The 24,757-nt window shown below is 38.6% G+C and overlaps 1 protein-coding gene across 1 annotated transcript in view; it reads left to right on the top strand.

The window, feature by feature from the left end:
• The window catches only part of LOC124150831 (transient receptor potential cation channel subfamily M member 1-like), a 51,868-nt gene that overhangs the window by 15,087 nt on the left and 12,024 nt on the right, over positions 1-24,757 (top strand). The window contains exons 4-17 of the mRNA XM_048392321.1: positions 3,496-3,679; positions 4,077-4,213; positions 7,816-7,984; positions 8,429-8,535; positions 11,325-11,413; positions 11,547-11,722; positions 14,936-15,067; positions 15,420-15,550; positions 16,492-16,542; positions 21,646-21,708; positions 21,996-22,046; positions 22,679-22,768; positions 22,938-23,072; positions 24,409-24,509. Coding sequence (XP_048248278.1) covers positions 3,496-3,679; positions 4,077-4,213; positions 7,816-7,984; positions 8,429-8,535; positions 11,325-11,413; positions 11,547-11,722; positions 14,936-15,067; positions 15,420-15,550; positions 16,492-16,542; positions 21,646-21,708; positions 21,996-22,046; positions 22,679-22,768; positions 22,938-23,072; positions 24,409-24,509 — 1,616 coding nt within the window. The remainder of the gene's footprint in view (positions 1-3,495; positions 3,680-4,076; positions 4,214-7,815; positions 7,985-8,428; positions 8,536-11,324; positions 11,414-11,546; positions 11,723-14,935; positions 15,068-15,419; positions 15,551-16,491; positions 16,543-21,645; positions 21,709-21,995; positions 22,047-22,678; positions 22,769-22,937; positions 23,073-24,408; positions 24,510-24,757) is intronic.

Below are 24,757 nucleotides of genomic sequence, written 5' to 3'. Positions count from 1 at the left end.
GTTCACATAGAACACTCTAGAACTGAAAGTCTGTTAAATTTGTGGAGATAGAACTGAGCCCATCTGTGAAAAAACACATTTCCTGGCACTGTTTCGCTTTGAAACTAGATATGGAGATAGAATAAACAATGAAAATAGACCGAACACCATTAACTCAATTTTCACCCAAAGTGGAGATAGAACACTTTGGTTCTCAGGCGTATATATATATATATATATATATATATATATATATATATATATATATATATTCTTTATTTCCTCCAGAAGTTTATCCGAAGATTATACACAATTAATCAAACGCATTCACACAAACTCATATTACCTGTACATATATACAATACAAGACAAGACAAGACAAAATATCAGTATAACAGATTCTCATGTAACTGTATCAATACATTGTGAAAACTGAGTATCAGCACCAAAGAAAAATGACAACATATCTTCATCATCTTGTAATTCCAACTGGACATAGGTTTCAACATCAAGCAGATCAATAAAAGTTGAAAACAGTTCATTTCTTTCCTGCAGTAGAGCTTCACAATGTAATATGATGTCATTATCATAATCAAAGGCATGCTTGTTACACAATAAACAGTCTCTGGAAGTTTTGTTTCGTGAAGAAACTCTAACCCAAAATTTTAAACTTAACCTCTGTTCTGGGTACAGATATGCTAGTTGCCATAATATATGGTTATTAAGCTTTGTGTGTATTAGCATGAAGCGTGAAAGACCTGTATTGACAGAAATTTTTCTGCGCCAATATTTTCTTCATATTCATAATCGGTTTTATTAACCAGTTGCTTCGAGTTTCTCTTTGTAGGAAATACACCACAGCTTACATATGTACAAAGGTTGTTTCGTAAGTTATACTTGTTAAGAACTGATAATAAATCTCCACAACATATTTAGGATTAGTTGGATTTGCAATGTATGCACAAAAAAGATGTTTAGCAAAATTGTTACAGGTTAAGTTACATAAGCGGCTAAGCAGCTGAAGTTTACACTTCAGATCTTTTATCAAGTCCTTGTACAGTTTGTGCGAAATAGCGTTGAGTATTTTCAATGACAGAGATTCAGACGTCTGGTGACCAGCATAAGACGGCGTGTAGAACATGTTATCCAAGTGCGAGGCGGTTACACCAGATACTGAGTTAGCCAGTCATTGTGGACCTTACTAATGTGTTCGACATTAATGAAATGTGAACTGTGTTGTGTGTCTGTTGTAACGACTCCGGCAGCCATACTTATTTCACCTTATTTCACGGTGATTTTAGTGAACTTAAGTTTGCTACAATTAAACCCTCAAATAGTGCTCAAATTCGGTCTTGTGTCAATCTTCTGACTGAACGCTCACATGAGGCCATATAAACAGTTTAATGTGCTTTTCTAAGCACCATTTTTATGAGGCTGAAGATCCATTTTTACTTAGTGAAAAAAAGTGGGTGGTGCGATATTTGTGACGAGGTGTATATATCACCAAGTTTGCAGTTAATATCTAACCCCTTTTGTTTTGTCTTAGAGAAGACAACAACATTACTTTTTGAAGGGTTATACGTCAGTCGCCACTTTGAGGCATATGAATGTACTGTATCAAGTGCCTTTTGTAGCCCTCATGATGAGGTGCTCACAAGAGTTGTGTCGTCTGCAAGCAAAACAGTTGGAATATCTAGACCAAATACTCAAATACCACTATTTGCTTGTCTAAGGGATGTTATTAGGTCATTAATAAAGACTAAGAAGAACCAAGCAGAGAGAACTCTTCCTTGTCCGACACCTTGTCTTACATGGTATATATCTGACTGTTCACCCTGATAAGTAACAAAAGCATGGCTATTTGTATAGCTATGGTGTAATAACTTCCATGTATTTCCTCTGATACACATTTGATGTAATTTATAAAAACGCCGTCCTGCCATATTCTATTGAAAGACTTTTCATTGTCTAAGAAAGCAGCATATACTGTAGAATCTCACTGTATGTAAAATTGAATACTTTCACTAAGGGTAAAAACGGACATTATTGCCCCATGTTCTTTCCTAAAGCCGAACTGGAGCATGTCAGGGAAATCAGGATTTGTCTTTATCATTTTTAGTTCAATGCGCTTAACAATAAGTTTTTTCAAACAGCTTTCCAATGCATGAAGTTAAGGTTATACCTCTATAGATTCGGAGATCCGATTTGTTATTCTTACCCTTGTATTTAGGAATGACCATTCCTAGTCTATAATTCAAAGGAATGTATTGTAGTCTTAACATAGCATTAAACAGGGCACACTTATATCTTATCAAGGATTCACCCCCGTAAATTATATGCTCGTTTGTAACTTGATCAGGCCTAGGGCACTTGTTTCTACTCAGTATTTTTACAGTTTCATTTATTTCTACAGTAGAAAATTGTTTTTCTAGTTCCTCATCAGGTGCACCTATCACTTCGTGAGTACGTTCTAGAGAAGAAGATATTTCTTTTCGAAAATTTTCATCAAAAGTATCTGAGCAATATGGCTGAGCTAGATCAGATTAATATTTTCCCCACAATCAACACATATCCGAGGGTGTTGTGACACCGCAGCTGTCTCCCTCATAGTTCGTTTGAATCTTTATCTCTCGATCTACCATTTTGAATCCAAGCTCTTCGAGCCGCCCTCATACGATAGTGCGCGTTATCAAGACCATCTTGTCTCCAAAATGGTTTAAGAAAGGGCTTAAACACACTTTGTGGGATACATTTGTTACCTGCATGTATAAGAATTTCATTTATGATGTAACATTGGTTTTCTAAATTTTGTGGATCTAATGAGTGGGGATCTGGATTGCCATCATATGCACACTTAATATATCTATCAACTTCTGCTTGAAACAGAAATATTAGTCTTATTTGCTTTTTCCCATTTAGGGAAACTCGCTTTACATTTTGATCGTGGCTCGTTAGTCCTTCTTGTGATATAGAAATATGACATGGAAAGTGATCAGATATTTCATAAGGACAGCTTGCTATAATGTAACAGTCTATAATGAAGTTCCGTAGCCATGACGGTACAAGAATATAGTCTATGAGGCTGTGTGACGTGTTATCTTTTGATCTGCATGTATATCCTGGTCCTCCGAACTGTACCATATTTACTGTATGTAATAGATGTCTGTTTTCTATAACATTTCTATGTAGCTTATCCCGATTGGCCTTACAAACATCAGCATTTAAATCATCCAAGAAAACCATGGTTGACGTATTTAGTAACCCAAACCGAAGATAACTATATCGCACTGGAAAAGTGCTGTGGTATGTACTCAACATGCTCATGAAATTAAGGTTAACTGAATGGGTATGAATGTATTGCTTGAGTCCACATTCACAACGTAAGATTAGAAAGTATGCATACACGTACAATAGGCCATTATCCAACATACACAAGTACTCACATGCTTGACGTGTACATTGGACAAGCCTGAAACTCGATGATACGAAGAGATATGATGGGATCATTATTTTCAGTTTGTCAGGATAGATGAGGATACTCCATTCAAACACATCAAGCATCTGCTTTTAGAAGTATGGAATATCAACGAGCCGAAATGGATTTTACCACTGATTGGAACCAGCGCTAATGATTTAGAAATGGAGGAAAAGCTGAAAGAGGCAATCTTGTTTGTGTTTAAAAAACTGTCGACAGTATCAGGTAATCTTTACATTTTATGTCATCCTTGCAAATAATGCCACCAGGTGTATTTGTATTGCACTATGTTTGAATTTAAATTCAAGCTTAAATGTTGATTATTAATTCATGTTTAGAGAAATAATGTCATGGACGCCTTTTAGCATTTGTGATAACATGTTCCATAATTGGAGTTGGAAATACTTTGTATAACTATATATATGTCCGTGGAAATACAAACCTAAACACGATCATTATCAATTCAAATTACCCTTTTACTGCATTCGTTTCGGAAGTGTATGCCTGTAGAAAATAACCCTGATCGTGTTGTCTCCATTTGAAATTAGACCCCAAAGCACCTTTCAAACACGTCAACTGATTTATCAGTATTGTGTGTCATTTCTCTTACCATTTTGGGCAGAGTTGTGGATTCTGTCTGATGGCTTGCATGCTGGGTTATCCGGGTATATAGCAGATGCTAAAGCAGACCATGATGTGCTTGGAGAGAGGATCACTTCAATCGGATTTTCATCCTGGGCGGAAGGCCTCATGGAAAAGGTAGCTTGTACTGACTTTTCTTTCACAATTTACGGTCACTTTGTTACCTGGCAGTAAAGAAGTGATCATTCACGATCGAAAGACGTCATAAACTACGTAACCGTCAGCGTAATGTATAGTTCTTTTTAGTTTGTTAACAAATATGATTAAGAGCTTGGTGTTTGTGATATCATTTCAGCAAGCTAAGCACTTCAAGGTACATTTGTCCGCGTAATCAGCTGATGAACGTCAATAAATATAACTTCAATTGTTGATTGATGATGGCATCTTTGACAAAAAAAAAGATTCTCCGTATTTGAAAGTACCACACACATATATATATCTATCTCTCTCTCTCTCTCTCTCTCTCTCTCTATATATATATATATATATATATATATATATATACTCTCTCTCTATAAATATATATATATATATACTCCCCAAAAAAAGAAACGCAAAAGGGATAAAAATGGTTACTGAAATAGTATTATAAATGATGTTGGTGTTTTCAGGAAAGATTTGGGAGATGTAGTGTTATGGGTACAAAATGCCATGAAGAATGAGATGGAAATTTGATTCAGATGTTTTCAGGGAGAAAAACATGCAAAATTGACCAAAACGCAGCTAAGTGCTAACCATGTCACCAAAACACACTTCCATAGGCATTAAAAGCGCAGGGTTTTCACTCGAGTGGCAATTGTTGTTGACGCGCGCTTTAATGCAGAACAATGCCAAGACTCAGCGAAGAAGAGAGAAACAACGCAATAGGCTGATTGGAAGCTGGTAATTCACGATCTGCAGTAGCCAGGGTGTTTAACGTGTCGCCAAGCACCATAACAAGACTGTGGGACCGATATCAAAATCAAGGAACAACACGTGACCGTCCCACATAAGGTAGACCACGAGTGACCACCAGGGGGCAGGACCGATACATCCGGTTACGTCATCTCCGGGACAGAGCCACAACCGCATCCTCTACGGCATCCAACATTCCGGGTATGGGCAGGATATCAGCCCAAACAGTTAGGAACCGATTACGAGAAGCAGGACTTAGGGCAAGACGTCCCCTTCGTGGGGTCGTTTTAACGGCAGAGCACCGTCAAAATCGACGTCAGTGGTGTCAAGCACACAGGGTATGGCAGCAGCTTCATTGGAGGAGGGTGTGGTTCAGCGACGAGTCCCGTTTCCGGCTGTATCGTTCAGATGGAAGAACTCGTGTGTACCGACGTCGGGGACAGCGTTTTGCACCATGCTGTATTCAACAGGTCGACAGATTCGGTGGTGGTAGCGTGATGATGTGGGCGGCCATCTCGCACACTAGCAGAACTGACCTTGTCCATGTCCAGGGCAACTTAACAGCTCAGCTGTACATCAACGAGATCCTGAGGCCTCACGTCGTACCCATCACGCATACCGCCAACGTCATGTTTCAGCATGACAACGCCCGGCCCCATACAGCACGTCTCACCACAGCTTTCCTGCGGGCTAACAACATCCAGGTTCTGCCTTGGCCCTCAAGATCGCCGGATTTGAATCCGATAGAACACTTGTGGGACGAGTTGGACAGACGTGTGCGTCAACGTCAGCCACAGTTGGCACAAGCACATCAGGCAGAATGGGCTACGATTCCCCAACGTGTGATTCAGACCCTTGTGGCTTCCATGGGAAGGAGATGCCAAGCTGTTCTCGTTGCAAATGGTGGCCATACAAGATACTGACACCTTCATGACCTTGACCTTCAACATGTGACATTCGCATCCTTGTGGTTTGACCTTATATTAACCACTGAATGGTCCAAACTTTCATCCTTATCGCATTTTTCTTTATCATATTAAATGTCTCTACATATTGTCACCGATTCGGGCCATGCGTTTCTTTCTTGGGGGAGTATATATATATATATGTTATATATATAATGTGAAATTTCCGTATTTCAAGAACAGGATAAGAAAAATTATCAAATCGGTTTCCAAACTCCCTATGTGATTTTTTATATTTTAGAGATCCAGACTCCTTACAATAACATCATTGTGCTGTTGTCTATTGTATAGTGTTTTGTTAAACTAAAATTTATGTCAAGGTAATTCCGTGACATTGATTAAGAAGAGAAGCATTATAGTACTCGATGTGTATCGTGCTTTATGGTATCACCAGTTATTTCCGCTTTCCATGCTAAAGAGAGGTTTCATTGGATGGAAACGACTTGTAGTCGTTTTCGCTCTTTTACCTGTTGCGATTCCGGCTGAGAATGTAGGCCCCAAGATCCAAGTACGCTTGTCATAAGACGCGACTAAATAGATCGGGTTGACAAACTCAGTGATTTGGTTTATTGCATGTCATCGTAAGATCGATGCTCATGACACTCGAAATTCAGATCCATAGTCTATTTATGACAGACCGATGCCATATAGCTGGAATACTGCAGAGTTCAACAACAACCAAACAAACAAACAGACGTAATACATGAATGTTTGACAGCGCGAAACAGTTGAAACATCGCGCCGGGTGTTCAGTTTAATTTCATCTTTCTTTCAGCACTGTCAAATACAAGTAAAGTCGATATATTTAATTTAATACCATTGATACAAATATGAAATTTTGGTGCTCGATAGTGACATGTTGTTGTACAAGAGCATTGAAGACTATTCATTGACATGTCACATAAGGCCACAAGGTTGCGCTGAACTCAGTATCTCGTGTGATCGCCCCGGGCAGCAATCAAGGCTCTGCATCTCCTTGGCACTGACTGGATAAGTGTACGAATCCTGTCCTGCGTAATTCTGCGCCATTCTGCTTGTAACGCGTTGGCCAGTTGTGGGAGTGTCTGCGGCGTGTTCTGACGTTGACGTACACGTCGATCGAGTTCATCCCAGAGGTGTTCGATTGGGTTGAGATCTGGAGATCTCGACGGCCAGGGCAAGAACGTTGATGTTGGCATTATGTAGGTAGTCTGTTGTCCTGTTGCAACAGCTCCCTCTGGCGGTCAATGATTGGAAGAAGGTGAAGTTGAAGGATTTGATTCATGTTGCGATTTGCTGTCAAATTTCTCTGAACCACAACCAAGTCAGATCTCGTGGTGTAGGATATGCGGTGGTCTGTGGTGGACGTTGAAGTGGCGTGCAACAGAAGACTGCGATTCCCCTCTTTGGATACGTCTTATGGCGATGTTCCGATCGGCAGCGCTGAATTTCGGCCATTTCGAAAAATGTTGACAATTGAATGACAAATTATTGGCTGATGCTTGCCTTTTTATAGCCACGACCCCGAGTTACGAATGTTATAACTTGCACGTGCATTTTGCTTTACTGTTTTCCTTCATGACATTTTTGAACAAGTGTGAAAACAATGCCGTTAAAGACATTACAAAACGACAATGGCGGCGTTTTGACGCTCCGTTTGTCGAATATCAGGCCACCAACATTTTCCAATAACATGTATCCAAATTATATACCGGATTTTTTGTGTAGACAGGTTCAGTGAACTACACACTACCTGTCATCCCTTTTTTTACGAGTATATACTTGGACAACATCAATGAAACACACAGTAGAAATCCCCCAAATGATTCGACTTAACTTCTTTACGTCTTAGCATAAACGTCTTTTTATTTTCATTAAAAGGGAAATGGTTCTGGTCGTTTTACATACAGAACTCTCTGGGAAGACATAGGAAGTACAATGAGCCATCTGATGTTGGTTGATAATGGAACAGTCGACCCATATCTGTGCACCATGTCGAGCTCGTCTTTTTTCACGAAGACAATTGCCGGATTATCAGTCCCTGAAGATGGTAAGATATTTGTGAAAAATATGGGAAAACTGACTATTTCTGTTAAAGCCCGTTGCCATTAAAAATAACTCATAACTTGGGTAAGAAAAGAAAAGGAAAGAGTAATATACTTTAGGAAAACTAACTGTGCTTCATAGAAAGTGGTATAAATGTTATGTTGTTGAAAATAACAAAATACATTTATATTTATATATATCCCACATCCTTGTTTAAGACAACTGTGGAATGCCTTGTTTTCATCATAAGTCTTCACATGCTTCACAAGTGTATTATTAGGCAAATATATGTGTGCAAAAGTGCACAATTCAATTTTATGACGTGGAGCACCATGTTAATAAAATCAACCCCTCCCCCATTATAACTGGTAAAGATAAGCGATTGATGGAAGAGCGAGGGTGGTGGGGTCTATGTTTCAATGTAAGTGGCATGTCATTCTTTCAACAGGATCTCGTGCCATTCCTGCAGTTGCGATCCTTTTTGGTGGTGAACTGTACTCATTAGAGAGTATCAGAAACTGTGTGAAAGAGAACATTCCAGTTATTATTGTGAAGGTAAGGCAATTTAACAATCTTGATTGGTATAAGAATTAAGAGCAGTTGGCCAGGGCACTCACGCTATTTGTGTTTAATAACTCATCCGAGGTTTGAGCGATGTTTCACGCGATGGAGTGGTCAGGCACTGACTTAGTAAATGCATGACATCTTATCCCAATTGCGCAGATCGATGCTCATGCATGATATTAGTCACTTGACATTCTGGTCCAGGCTCAGTTGTATATAGACTGCTGCTATTGTAGCAGGAATGTTGCTGAGTGTGGAGGTAAACATCAAACAAAATATGAACACGGAAATTTCAATGGTATTTTAGCTGTATACATGTATACGAAGGTGTCCAGGTAGAGACTGACGTTGGAAAAAATACTTACATCAAAGTACTGTTGGAAATGCTAAAAATGCTTTTTGTCCGTTAAAAAAGGATAGACTGTTGCTATTGAAATATCGAGCAACTACAGATCAACCTACCTGTAGTTTAAAGTATTTCAGTCACAAACATTTTTACCTAAGACAAATTTGAACGAAAACAGTAAGTTCACATTTATTCTAAGTCTAAAGCGGACTATAGAAGATACGCACGTGACTCCTTTATGAAGATAATAATGTTGTCTTCACAAAACATCTTATCCACACAAAAAATCATTTGGAGAAAGTTCTCGATGTGCATCTTCTAAAATAACAAAATGACGCTGAATTTGTTTTGTCAACACTGCTCCCATGATGCATGTTACATTACACTTTCTGTACTGGGAAATGTATTCCATCCTGTATATGAGGTCACATTATCTTCGCACCATTCATGACTTTCGCAGTCACGGAATATATACAAATCACCTTGATGAAACCTGGGTGAATAAGAATCAGGAACCAGATATTGTCATGCCAAGTTGCCAACCATGAGTAGTCTGAAGGCGACCATGCAGGAATATATGACATCTTGCAATGTCGACTTCAGACCATCTGAAATTACACTTCAACTCATGTAGAAAAATCGCCTGAATAAGAAACCAGTAAAGTACAAGACAGATATCCTGGCGACACATCACGATTATGCTGTCTTAAGCTACAGTCACACAGACAATGCAACCTCGATGCAACCTCTTGGCGATTGATTTCTTTGCGACGACTGGCAATCGTTGAGACCGGTGCAAGAACTTCTGCCCATATTTGGAATTAGGGTATGTTCACCCATCAGTCATCGATAGGTGTTGCAACTTGTCAGTGATTGGTCGGCAACTGTTCACCGCAGTTACGGCGAAATATTTGCAACTGGTTGAGACTGATCGGTGACAAGTCAGGGAATCTTCGGCGACTTGTTGCCACTTAACGGTGACTGGTCGATGACTAGTTGTCGATCGATCACTGGTCAAAACATAGTGCATATAAAAAGGGTGCTTTCCTAATCAAATCATTTCTTTGCAAGTTGTCAAGATGTTAACAGCAGAACAGTTGAAGTTGCTCCGCCTGCAAAGAATAAATCAAAATGCGTCAGTCGCTGCCATGATGGTGTGGAAGAATGAGAAGGACAAAGCGAAGGCAGACCTTGAATCGCAAGAAGGCCACAGCTAGGAGACTATGAGAATTTGATGCCAGAGTTGGTGAGAGAAAGTCGTGGTGATTTCGTGGGCTATCTCAGAATGGAGGATGTCTGTAATGCACAGAGAAGGTCTTTTTTATAGACGTGACAGATTGCAAACCCAACGGCGAATGGTCGACGCACGCTTTGAAACCACTTTGCAACCGATCGACAACCACTCACCGATGAAGCGTCGGTAGATGACCACCTCATCACTGATCAAACAGCAATAGGTCGCAATAGGTTGCAAAGAGTCAACACCCTTGTCAGGCTTGTGTAGACCAAACCGATCACCGCACAGTGGAAATCAATCTGCGATGAAAATAACTCCACTTGGGGACCTCTAGGAGACCAACGAAACCTCCGAGCGACCAATTTGGTCGCATCCAGTTTTTTGTGCATGTTCAAAACACCGGGTTTTGATGCTGCATTGAAAACTTGTAGCGACTTCAGTGAAACCTTTCAGAGACTCCTGAAACCTAATTGAGATTGTCAAATATTTCAGTCGCCAGGTGGTTGCATCTCGGTCGCATTGTCTGTGTGACTGTACGCCAATCAGACATTATGAGCTCAGCACTGTTGAGCCTATATTGGCTAACTGTAAAGGGTACTTGGCAAGACATGACACAACATTCAAACTCACACATGACAAAGGGATCGTCAGTCTTTAGTAGGTAACAGCCTTGTTTATCCAGTTATCATACCTTTGGGTGATAGTACAGAATCATATACGTCATCAGTCAGATGGTACCTAATAAATCATCTGTAGAACAACAAATACATTTTGATTCCAAAACTGCAACTTTACATTACTCATCCCGTTTCATAGTTTTTAACTATTCCATCATATTTCCAAGCAAATATACATTTGCACTTGTGAGAATGCACGGACGGGTGTAAGGTCATCACCTCGGGACACGTGTTAGGTAATCACCTCCAGTTATAGGCCGTTTCATAAATGTGTATGGTTGAAACACAAATATTTTCTGAGTTTATCATCATTTTACCTGTAAAACTACATTTTAAGGCTAATCACAGTGTCACTTAGGATAGGCTATATTAGGTCGATTTGCGTTCCTTTGATATATGCTATTTTCATAGCCCCTTGACTCATTTATGAAAATGAAGTCAGCAATGCATTTTTCCAGCATTTCCGACAGCCAAAGTTTCAAGGGGCAACAGCCAACATGCAATACGGTTATGATTTCAGGATTCGGGTGGTATAGCAGACGCCTTTTGTTTTGCATTGGAAAAGTCGAAAGGTGTTTCTCAAAAGATGAAAGATGACAGAAATGAACGGTTAGTTAATTCTCTGAATTACAAGTAGGGTCAATATATGTATATTTGCCTGTATATTTTGCTTAAATTTATTTCACAGCATGATGCAGCTCTTTAACGGTCATGTATATCACTGTTTGTTCAATTTCACCAGTTTCGGAATTGTCATCAGTCAGCGTGCAAAGGAGCAACTAAGTGAGATGCTTGGCCAAGTTGACGAATACGTGCAGGTCATCCTGCATTGTCTTCAAAGGCGTGATCTCCTCTCTGTCGTTGACCTGTCACTCAACGGGTCCCTTTTCCAAGGAATCATGTCGGCAATTATCAGAAGTATGACATTTCAGCTCCTAAATGTTTATTTTTTTAAAGAAATGTAATTTTTTATGTCTACCTTTCTAGCATTGTTTCTACAATGGCGCTTGGTCTGTTGTCTCGTAAAATATTGACTACAAAATAAACATATATAGTCAATTTTACCAAATATTTGCAAATCTACCTTTGAAGAGACAGGACAAGTCGATAATAATTAAAGACTGTTATTGTTTACGATGTGTTACGTTCTGACTTCCAAATTGAAACAGCACGTTAACCCAGAAAACTAAACGCTAAAGAATCAAGTGTGAAACAGACAAACAACAAAGAAATGTTATAAATTAACAATCATAACATTAACTAGGTTTACAAATCAATACAAATTACTGCAAAGCAGCTACAATGGCAGTACACAATCGAGTGGGAGTACATTCAATGGTAGTACAATTGCGATGGCAGTATAAAATACAATAGCAGTGCTAATAGCAAAAAGTCAGTGATAATAATATTCACCTAGCAGCAACAGTGGTCAAGCTCCCAAAATAGGCAATGGCTGGATATCAGCTGGTCCTCATGTAATGTCACGTAAGAGAGGCGAGGCTATTGCCCCCATTATAGTCTGAATACCTTCTGGGAGGTTCAGAAACATGCTGGATTAATCTAGCTGTTCTAGAAGATTCCAGATCACACATGACTCCAAAATCATCTAATCATGGCAACTTCCTCACCATTTGCATTAGATATTGGCCAATAATCGTCTGACCTTTCGCGAGGTCGTCTACCTGTAGGATTCCTTAAGTACCCCAGAATAACGAAGCCCTTCACCTTGCCAGCTGATGGAACAAATGTTTCTTTTTTCAGAGGATGATATGATCGATGTTTCCACATTTTTGACTGTTGTGTAGTCGCTAACTGATAGTGGTGACCCCAAGATACATCTATAATTACAAATCGCTTACAAAATCATGTACCTGGAGCTTTTTTCGATCAGTAGCGTCAGAACTCAGCGTGCTGAAAACTTTGTCGAACCAAGTTTGTTCCTCAGAATCTTCTTCGTTCTCTCATAAGAGATACTTCCTGTATTGTTGTGACGTATTGATCATCCTCAATCATATTAAAATTGTTTCCAACCTTTTCCTTAGTGGTGGCAGATGAAGGTCTTTCTGATATTAGATCACCTTCGGGGCACTCTCTTCCCCTCTTGAAATCCACTTGAACAGTGGCGTCCCCTCATGGGTGGCTGTTCGAATGAGCCCTTTCAGCTGGAGTTACTTGATGACAGAGCGGTCGATATTTTTTTATCATTTTCCTCAACAGAGAATACCATGTGACTTTGATGCATGCAGTAACATGCTGCCTTGTTGTGAATTTGGTTCAAATGCACTCTGTAGATTGGTTAGTATTGTTTGTGTTAAATGCAGTTCTGTTGGACTAGAGGTGTACTATATATCCTCTGGTTCAGAACATTTCTGCCACCCCTCGTATGCTTATCGTATATATGGTATGGGGCGATTGCATGCTCTGGCTCAGTGAAAAGATTGAAAGGTCTTTTTTTGGCCGAGTGTGGCGGTAAACAACAAACAACAAAGCAGCACGGTCTTTCTGTTTAAAGCTGTACTTCATCAGACATATATACTGAACAACAAAAGTTCCCGTGACAATGAATAAGATTTAATGCAAAGTTATGTTTTTACCAAATCTGAAATAATTTCGGTTTGCAACATATAAAAGACTCCTGTAAGTGTTCAAATGGTTTAATTTGGCATACTGACTCCATGAACATGCCAAAACGTCAATTTACAAATCAATAGCGTGCGTGTCCAACTCTGGTTGCGTCTTCGTCACATGGAATGGACCAGGCGTCGCACAAATTCTTGTGGGATATCTATCCATATCTGCTGGAGCATGTTTCGTAGTTCCTGGAGCGTCTGTGGAACACGTGGTTGACATCAAAGACGCCGATCCATCTCATCCGACATGTGCTCGATTGGTGAGAGATCGGGGGAGTGAGCCGGCCAGGGGGTGACATTCGCGTTGTTTTGTTGAAGAGAATCCTGAACAAGTCGAACAAAAAGAGGCCGGGCGTTGTCATGTTGAAAGGTAATACCTTGGCCATGACGACGCAAAAACGATAGAACAACAGGGCCGATGATCTCGTCGCGGTAGCGCTGTCCATTGAGATTTCCCTCTACCAATATCAAACGGGTCCTCTGTCTTGCTGTAATCCCACCCCATACCATAACACAGCCGTCCCCGAACCGATCTCCTTCCATGACACAATGAAAAGTCTTGCATAAAAGTCAACTTTTGCATGGAATGCATGCTTTTCTGTAGCAGTTGCGTTTTTGTGAATTGATTCGATACATGTACTACAATATTGAAAACCAAACTTTACTTGTATTGGTGTCACAGGAACTTTTGTTGTTGAGTATATTTTCTCAAACCGAAAGTGATGTTAGTAAAGTGGAAGTGCATAAAACGTTATTATTAAGGTAATTGGAGTAAGGGGGCTTTATGTTTTAAAGTCCGGCTGCATATGGCATGTGCGCTATAGTCAGTCTGCCGTCCGTTGACTGTCGAAATATGAACCGGATGGATGCAACTGAAACTTTGGGAAATTATTTAGTGTCATTCATTAACCCTGATATGTGTTATCATGGAAAAACTAGGTTAGACATTTGAAACATTACGAAAAAATAATTCAAATTAGTAAAGACTTCGTTTTAGATTCAGCCTCTCCACAAGATCACAAGGTCCAGGGAGCTGAAACTTTAATTTATTACGTTTAGCAAGGCAATAATATGACTTGCACTTGGTCCCGATCGTTGCATGGAACCCACTTATTATTGCTCTTTAAAAATGAAAAACAGGTTTCAATAGTGGTCAGTGTTTCAGTTTCATATGCACAGAAATCACTAGAATTTATCTCTTTTGGGTTTAGATTTAATCAGATAGGAAAATGCTTGTTTCTCTTATTAACTGAAATGAAAAAAAGTTTTGATGATGGTCGAGTTTTTAACTTTGTGTAGATAAAAAATATTCTTTATTTACTTTTGGGCCCTCTAATCTGCACTCAACTTTTGCACTCTTACTATGTATGAAGTCTGTGACACTGCTTTTCCAAATGGTGCAATACATTAACTTAACATGGTTGTCCTATCTAATTCCTTATTTGGAATAATACCTTATGTTCACGCGTTTGTAAAATATATAAATCTCATTTGATTTCAGCGAAAACAAGTACCGAGTTGATATCAATGGTGGATGATTATTTGCCAACACCCGTGTACAGTAGAAAGTCAAAGGATAAAGCTGAGATTCATATTGAAAACCAGAACTTGTTCATCTATAAAGACTACTTTGGTGAGCTTATGCGCATGGACATCGGGACATATGTTGCACAATTTGCAGTTATGCTTAAGTAGTGTTCCAAGAGTTACCAAACAGTTAACATATCTGAAGTTGACCAATTATGTTTCACATATCTACGTCCTAAAAACTCTCTGAATGACAACATAACTGCTATCTGTTGCAAACAATAAAGTCACTGTTCTGGCTAGAAATAATCTATTTTCTCAATGACAAAGTATGATATAGCATTAAGTTGGCACTTATACGACATTGTCATAACATAGTTAGATGACTGTGCACTGTTTAATTATTGGAAAGCAGATACTCATTACATATTTATTCATTCTAATTTATGTTTTATTAGAATCTGAAAACATTGTTAACATGGTTTTCAAAGAAGCAATTCTACAAGAAAAGTCGGAATGCGTTGAATTCCTACTTGAATGTGGAGTTTCCGCAGTGGAAGATCTTGACATGTTGGAACTATACGAAGAGGTGAGTAAGTAAAGTTCATATGCGAAAGAATTAGGGATGCATGCATATGTTCGATTAATCTTCTTATAAACGAGTTACGACCAAACGTTTCAGGGCCATAATTCATTTTATGTGCACGTGAATGAATGTGTTATTTGAGTGATCAAATGATACCGTTGTCATTGATCATTTTAAATAATTTTGTTTTCTCGACAGAAACAAAAGTAAATGCTGGTTTCATGAGTTGAATCGAAAGGAGCCGTTCATGATAATTTCATGAAACTGCTTCATACTGACAAAGTTGATAATTGTACGTTTCTTCTCTTCTCTCTTTAAGATTCTTCTCTTATGGGTCAATTCAGTCACTACTGACCATGCTGATGGTCAAATAGTAAAGACTGGAATCATCATAGGACTATTTTGAAACGTTATATTTATGACGGTATTGACGATAAAATGTAAAATGGAAACAAGTACATTCAGATCAGATTCATACTACTCTTGCGTCAATACAGTCAAAACATTTTATCACAATCCAATGACTTATTGCTTCGAATTTATTTTCTGAATGTTAACTTAAACTTGTTTTAAAATGGTGGCGACATTAAAAATAAAATGAAGACAGGTAAAAATCTTTAGCCAGTTAAATTTGGAAATTTGGTCAGACGCCAGAAACACACCCACAGTTGAACCAAAATTCAAAAGCATTTCTCGTTGAACGAAATGATACCATCCGTTGTTATGACGTCACAAATTGTTCACGAATAAATATGATCCCAGCGTATGAATATTTTAAAAAAATCACATTTTCTGAAATACCAGCCCATCGCCTCATTATTTATAAATGGTGACATGATTGTAACTGGAACATTCAAATCATCGTGTTCTTTTTAAGTCTTTGTAGGTTATGGTTATGAGCTGTGTTATTGACTATATGTCAACACATGTTGATATCATTACAGACAAAGAAAGGGCTGAGGAAGACCGTGTTCGCAATATTCAACAATTGCAAGGTAGGTTGTAGGCTAGCACATGCAATGGTCATTGTATGGAAATGGATTGTACCTCAATTCTCTATTCTAAACGTTTGTATTTGTACCTCCTGCTTGGCGTAGAAGGCGACTTAAAGTAGGATCATGAAATTACAGGACTGATTGTGTGTCATCCTACCCGTTAGATTGGACATGTGGCCCAGTCGACCGAGTCGTTTAAGGTAACCCGCTGTGCAAAGTTGCGCACATATATATGGGTTTGAATCAAATCTTTTTAAATTATTTTCTTTAGAAAATGTTGGAAAGTATACATTTGCTTCATGCGTTAACCCCGAAAATAATTGCTTATTGAACTTGCTCGAATCCCCGAAAAAAGATGTGCTGTGGTTCCCCACAATTATGTGTGGCCTCTGTCAGATAACAATTATATAATTTGAAGCTGTAACAGAATTAAATTTCTGGTATGAATTTACATTTGTTTTTCAGACACAGCTGACCCATATTTACTGTATGAGATTAGTTTTGTGAAAGGAATGGAATTGAAATTTTCCCGTTTTGTAAATTTGTAGTAGTGAATCATGATCTTTTAAAATATTCGAACTTTTTGCAACAAAGTTTAAAAGATTACATCTGCATGTCGCCATTGTAAAATATAACACATCTTGCTCTTGATAATTAGTTTTTTCTATCTTAGCTCAATAGCTAAGGATAAGATATGTGTATATCGACACTGTAAAAAAATGAAATTTTATCCAGGTGCTTCACATGTACAGTACTGTAACACTATTAGCTACAACTTGATCAATAATGTAGTGCAGATTCGGTTTCACTGTTATGATCGAGTTTGCAATGTGTCATTAAAAATCCCATCTTCAACGACGAATGTTTTTTAGCTTTGAACTGTTTCATCACTTCAGCTTGTCCTGCATTTACTCAAATTTTCAAATGTAATGGAATCATTTCCACATTAATCCTTTTTCATTATTTCTTTTCTTCTTGGCCGACCATTTGATATTCTGGAGGGTGGGGGGTATTTTGTATCGAGCTTAGATATTTTCAGTTTCATCTACAAAACCAGATATATATTTTAAATTTAAAACTATGAGCCCATGAGCCTGATATGAGCCTACCAGCGGATAACAACTTCTGGTTTATTGCATTTAGCGACTTTTCGGTGTAGATTCTTAAACTGTTATCAGACTGGAGTTCCACTGCCTGGGCATCAAGATGTTGTCCGACACCACCACGTCCCAAAAGCTCAAGAAAGATCCAACCAGCAGACTAGAATGCTAACACAAGTCCATACTAAAACGCATCACAGATACCATTGAGCTCACCACCCCGCAGTAGTACAAAACTTTCCGTCTTACACCCACAACCTCCATATGCCCCTTCCACCATCAAGATCAACAAAAAAAACACCAAAGCCAGATTAGTTGTATGTTCCAGAGACACAGTCTTCTACAGCACTGCGCAACACCTCACCTAAATACTTTCTCGTATCTCGGTAAGACAGCTAAATCCTATGATGTTGTTGATCTGTTCACAAACGGCCCTGCTGACGAAGCCCGGCAAATCCTCCCTCAGCGCATCTTCAACCTTGATGAACCACTTGACACCAACCTCTCTGTAGACTCTATTATCAGTCTCGCCAAATCCTGCATAATCTCAACCTACTTCACCTGGGGAGACGATATCTTTGAATAGACCCCACGGGGGACACACACACACACACACACACACACACACACACGGACCAGGACCGCATTTCACTACTCCAATACATCAACGCACAACAACACCGAGTCAAGTTAGTTATAACATATTTAATTTCAACTGAAAATTGGGATCGACAAAAAAGGCAAAGCATATTTTAATACCTCTCCCTATTTAGAAATCAAGTAACAACAGATAACAAGGTGTATACATAATAACTACTCATGATATGCCTTGGTGGTCATTTATCAAACATAATCAACAGTGTCCGGTTGTAATGTACACAAGATACAGATATATTATATGTGAGTGTTTAGAGTTATAATTAAGTTTATGGACAGATAAAAAATTTTCTTGATTTGTTTCATGTGATAGGCTTTCACATCCGTAAAATACTGTAACAATATATCCTTTTTAATGTAATATACTCAATTGCTTCTAATTTGATAATTTGTTTTTAATTTGAAAAAAACAAAACAAAGAAATTGTGTAGCGGGTCTTCCTTGTAGTGACCACAAGGACAACTTAGGTTGTCAGTTTGGAATCTGTCGAATTTATGTCCGTCTAAGTCATCACATCCGAGTTTGAAGCGGTAATGGATAGTTTCACAGAATATGGTACTAAACTTTGTATCAAAGAAATGTTCGTAATTGTAAATGCATGATTATACATTTCGAAAATTTGAATATCAGCCAGTAGATTTAATTTCTACATATCGTTTATTCCATAATTTTGTAGAATTAGGCATACAAGATCTTGCATAATGTTCAGTCTTTCGTCTAATTGTTTGTGGTCTGAGGAGTTTCTGAGACTGTTATCACTTCGAGCGTTGACTTGGCCTGGGATAAGGTTGCAGAGATAAGCTGGTGCTAAATCATTAACCATTTTGTAGAATAAAGATAAAGATTTGTTTCTGTATACATTTTTTTGCCTTGTGCCCCGTGGTTCTTAGAGCATCCAGGCACAATTTTGAAGTATCAAATATCTATCTTTAGTACAATTATTCCAAAGAATAGAAGCTGCGGAATATTGGTGAGATGAACATGATGTATACATGATTTTTAGACTTTTCCTGGAGAGGCAGTATTTTAAACGTCAAAAGCAGTTTATCATCTGACTGGCTTTTTGCATGTGAACAATTGCCTTGCCTTTGCATGTGTTTGTGACGGGTACCACCGGATACGCTCACCTTTTTGCGAACACCTGGTATCGTCACTATTTGATAGTGATTCATAAACACATGCTCGTGATATAGTCGGAATCGTACAATCGAAAGTGTATTCAAAATAATTACACAAGATGTACCTTGGTGGTCATTTATCAAGCATAATCAATTGTGTCCGGTTTTAATGTTCACAAGATAATGTACCCAATTTTGGTGAAAAACTATAGGAAAAGTTATATTTCGATGTTTTTCTTTTTTTTAAGTTCTCTTTAGCCAGGCAAACAGATTCAATTTCTTAATTGGTGGAATTTTGCCTAAAGTAATGGTGTATTTCTTTGCTTAGTAATTGTATCTTGTCCCTTTTTTGTCGAAGAAGTTTATCTAAACCACTATGGAACCATGGAGGATCGTTTTGTCGGTGTATGAATTTCAAATAAACTTATCACTATGGCTAGATATCTGAATCCTATCAAAATCAACACTTGGTGTATAAATTTTAAATAGACAAGTGAGTGAGTGAGTGAGTGAGGTTTTACGCCGCTTTTAGCAATATTCCAGCAATATCACGGCGGGGGACACCAGAAATGGGCTTCACACATTGTACCCATGTCGGGAATCGAACCCGGGTCTTCGGCGTGACGAGCTAACGCTTTAACCACTAGGCTACCGACCGCCCTTTAAAAAGACAAACGTGTCACTGCTTCAAATAAAATCTGCATTAGACACCACTTGATCGTATATGAATTCCATCTACTAGTATACGATCATATCACTGCTTCAACTGAAATCTATTCATGGTTCATGATAACATCATCACTTGTCGGTAAATGAATTTTAAATAAACAAACCTGTGACTGTTTCTATAAGTGACTTCGGTAAATGGATGATATGAACAACTCCCCTTTCAAGACGTCCTGGTATCCAGAGACCCTAGCAACAAGATCAAAAACTACCGTCTACAGGAAGCCTACCCATTCTTACCACTACATTCACTTCAACTCTAACCATCCCCCTAAAACTATGTCTGGCATCATCTACACACTGACCAAACGAGCCAAGAGCATCTGTTTCAGCAACCTTGTTCATGAACCTAAACATCTGCAGCATGTTTTCACCAATCTTAACCAGTATCCTACAAGGCTTGCCAAGAGGACCATCTCCACCACACTCCAGACCAAACCCCAAACCGACCAGACCAGAATCCGCCGCAATCAGAAACAGTCTACCCTACATTGGCAAGATTTCGAATCGAATCAGTAGATTACTTAAGCATTAAGCAGGCACCGATACCATCTTCGCTGGCTCCCCATTCCTCAAGACCATCCTCTAAGCTGATGACTGTCACTCTCCTTTCAAAAAGCAAGTTTGACAAACATCACGACTTCACAAAAAGATCATGGAAGCCAGTGAAATCCGCCTTCACAAACCTTTGAAATCAAGAGTATTACATAACGTCTACCTATGAAGATCGATTCAAGCAATATACTCTTCCGATCTGTATCCAATCAGCTTGTTCAACTTTTTAGTCATACTGTATATCTGGCATTATTCCCTTGTGCTATTTGTTATTCTTACTTCTTCCAATTATTTGTGTGACACTTTTTATCCATAACCTGTTGTTGTTAATATTAGTGTGCTGTTTATGACTACAAATCATGTATATACTTCTCATTACATGGTTGAAGTCACTCCAGCTGAATATCGGTGAAAGAATCTTCATCGAAACATCGCTAAATGCAATAACACCCCCACCCCACCCCCACCCCACCCCTCCTACCCAACCCCACACACACAGTTCTCCACATAGTTGTATGTTTTCTTATTAACTCATCAACTTCTAGAATGACAATCACACAGTTAGATTTACCGAGGCCTTGGTCTTGTTGTGACCTTGATCAAACAACGCTTGAGCAAGAGTCGTTTGACGCTTATTGAAGTCTTAATAGAAAGAGCATGCTCGATTGTAAGTTAATTTGGCACGGATTGGGCGGTATATTTGCTGGACCCATAGATGTCTCTTTGTACGGATTTATGAAGCTTTGGAATCCAGTACAAAACAAGAATGTACACTTTTACAGGTTTTAGAGTCACGCCAAAGTTTGATAGTACAGATGCATGGGTCTGGCAGATTTCTTTCTCAGTTAACATACTCGGTTTATTTGTTGCATTATTTTATGTCATGAAATTCTTATTTCATAAGAAATGATATCTAATATATTGAATAATTCTGCTTGATTTAATAGAGCAATGTCTCACAGAAACAGAAGAAAGAAAACAGGAAGGGGTCAGAGATGAAAGATAACCAGGTGCTTCATAGTCAATATTTTCGTTTATAGAATGTGACGTAGGCTGATGAAGTTGTCAATTCATAAACACATGCCTCTGATATGGTCGGAATCGTACATATAGACTAAGTGGAAATGTGTTATAATTAGAAAGTATATGTTCCTGTAACATTAAACATATTTTGTTTGATTGGAAAAGAAGTAAGTTATTTCTCTTACACATACATATCATCTGAAGGTGTTTTGAGATCTTTACCAAAGTGATAAAATATGGTGCCAAGTTTTACATTTTCAATTTTTTGTTTCAGACAGGGGTAGATCCTTCAGAGATCAGCAGAAGGCAGCAAGAAGCTGATGAGGTGTGTTACAGATATTTGTAACCCCTATTTTGCCTTTTACGCCAAATGAAATCTGTTTCGGCGGATAATCGAGACTGAAATTACTCTTGCCTTGACGTCTATTTATATACGTTTGTTTTGTTTTGATTTGTGTGTGTGTGTGTGTGTGTGTGTGTGTGTGTGTGTGTGTGTGTGTGTGTGTGTGTGTGTGTGAGAGGGTTGGTTGATAAGTTCTGAGCATCACATTGGGAGGAACTGCGTACTTGTGGCTATCTATGTTACAAACTTATGCATGATGGAGTATCTCATAAGAATTCAGGAGTAAGACACCAATGAGCACAGGTACATGTATGGTGCTGGCAAACAGAAAATCATTATTAGGGCGAATATCGGATTTGAACCCACGACCATATTAGGATTCTGGCACGACCCAGGGACGCATCTCTGCAGAGTGATTTGCAGCACATTACCCATACCCCACGGAAGAAATGTAGGTGGGATATAATGTTATTAATCAACAATATATATGTTTACAAAATATATTTTATCCCCAGATGTCAATTGATCAATAATAATTATACATTTTGTCATATGTTGTTTATTTTATGTCACTGTCGGACCTATATTTTCTGTGTTGTTTTTGTCTCTTATAGATAATACACTCATTCACGGATAGACTTCTCGAGCAGTTTGTACCAAGCGCTTTTGTTAACAACGAACAGAACACCGACAGCACACGAAAGGTATTTTATCCAACCGGATAAGCATGATGCTACATACCAGTCAAGTGAGATTGAGAGCAATGAAAAACAGTCAGGTATCTTGTTAAGATCGATGATATAGAAGTGTAAACTGATACGTGTCGTCATAAAATTATGATAATAGTTTATCTTGTATCTTAATTCTCTGCAGAGCACAACGGAAATTGACACTGATCATGGAAGGGAAGGGAAAACAGTCGGAAGAGAAAAATTCACACAGCTGTTCTTGTGGGCGGTTTTAACAAACAGGAAAGTCGTGGCTCAACAGTTTTGGACTCGAGGACAGGTCAGTATTGTCTTAAGTTCACATTAATTCAACTACCCGCTAACAAGGAGGGGTAGCCTAGTGATTAAAGTATTCGCTCATTACTGCGAGGGCCCGGGTTCGATTTCTCTTATTGATAAAATGGGTGCAGCCCAATTCTGGTGTCCTCCACCGTAATGTTGCTGGAATATTAATAAATGCAGTCAAAAACATAGTCATTCACATATATTGGGAAAGATATTTGCAAACACTTTTAAAAACAACTACTACCATTTCCTCAAGATTAAAATAATAACATCTGTTGACAATGTTTCATGTTTTGGGGTGTGTTTTCCTCTCACCTCAAAATAATAAAGGATTGATATTTACATTCTGAGGTTGAACCTTATAGAAAGATCTAGTAGTCACTAAATCGTCTCGAGTAAATGGATTCTTTGGTAATTTCAGAATCCAGTGTGAGCCTCATTAAGGCTTTAATGGATATATTCTCCCAATCTAATCACTTCTTGATACATGCTCACTGCACTATCACTTCAAGCCTGAAAGTCTCCTGGGCCTTGCCATGTTAATGAGAGCGTGATGCGCACTTGCTGTGCAATGAAGTACCTTTAAATGCTAAATACTGAATGGACTACTTTGATATTAGCGGTTCATCTCGTCTGTAAGTTGTTTTTGTGTGAATTAAACTAAATTGTCTTGGCGCTTGCGTCTTATTCATAAGGATATCTGGTGACATAGACTATAAACGAAGCATCAGTGTAAACGCAAGTGTGTATTGCTAATATTAGTAAATAAGCGCGACAAAACCCTTTCCATATACAAGAAATATGTGGCAAAAGCAGAGTCGATTGAACGATTGTAAACCAAGATTCTCGACACCAACATCAGACACAAGAAAATGAGTAACTTCCAACCATTCAGGAACCATTGAAATCCAAAGAAAGAAGCACGCCGTTCACAGACCCCCTGTTATCTACCTACCCAGCGTGTACTCCACTGTGCTTTAATCACATCATCAACCACAAATGGACATTTTGATTGCTTTATTGCTTGTGTCACCATAGCTAACTCCTCGTTATTACATCCAGCTCAAACACTATACATTCAGTTTACTTCTCTTCTGTTAATCTAATTGGCTTCATCATTATATTGTTATCTCTGTATGTTAATTCTATCTCATCGGCTTCGGGTAGAAATAGATCACAACATCAATTTATGAAATTCTATTTCAAACGAATAGTTTACGCTGCATCATGGTCCAGACCGTATCTCAAATTCCATATGTAACAAAACATTTAAAACAATTTTTAGCTCAGACATATCGTGTAAAATTGATATTTCATTTTGTCGTATCAAGGACCTCATGGTGTCCGCTCTGATAGCTGGCACCATCATGGACGCCATTGCAGAGAAAACATATAACAGCAAGAAGAAAGCTATACGAGAGGCAAATGCAAGGTCAGCTATTTATATGATGTTCGAGCACCATCTGTTTGGTGCTGTCACACAGAGACTTATTATCAGAGCGAATCATTGTCTGGTTCACAGGTTGCGTAAATGCAGGTTTTTATTTTTTATCGTTTCACAATGACCATTTGATACAACCATTCATCATGTTCTCCAGGCCTAACGCAATCTCTAGATACCTCTAAATACCCATTGGTTTTGAAACATGTCAGTTATACACATGCTTCAGAGATTGCACA

The sequence above is a fragment of the Haliotis rufescens genome, unplaced genomic scaffold, assembly GCF_023055435.1.
Source record: "Haliotis rufescens isolate VD_foot unplaced genomic scaffold, xgHalRufe1.0.p SCAF_11, whole genome shotgun sequence".
Taxonomy (NCBI): domain Eukaryota; kingdom Metazoa; phylum Mollusca; class Gastropoda; order Lepetellida; family Haliotidae; genus Haliotis; species Haliotis rufescens.
Note: the sequence above shows the minus strand (reverse complement) of the source record. Positions and strands in the feature narration are given on the sequence as shown.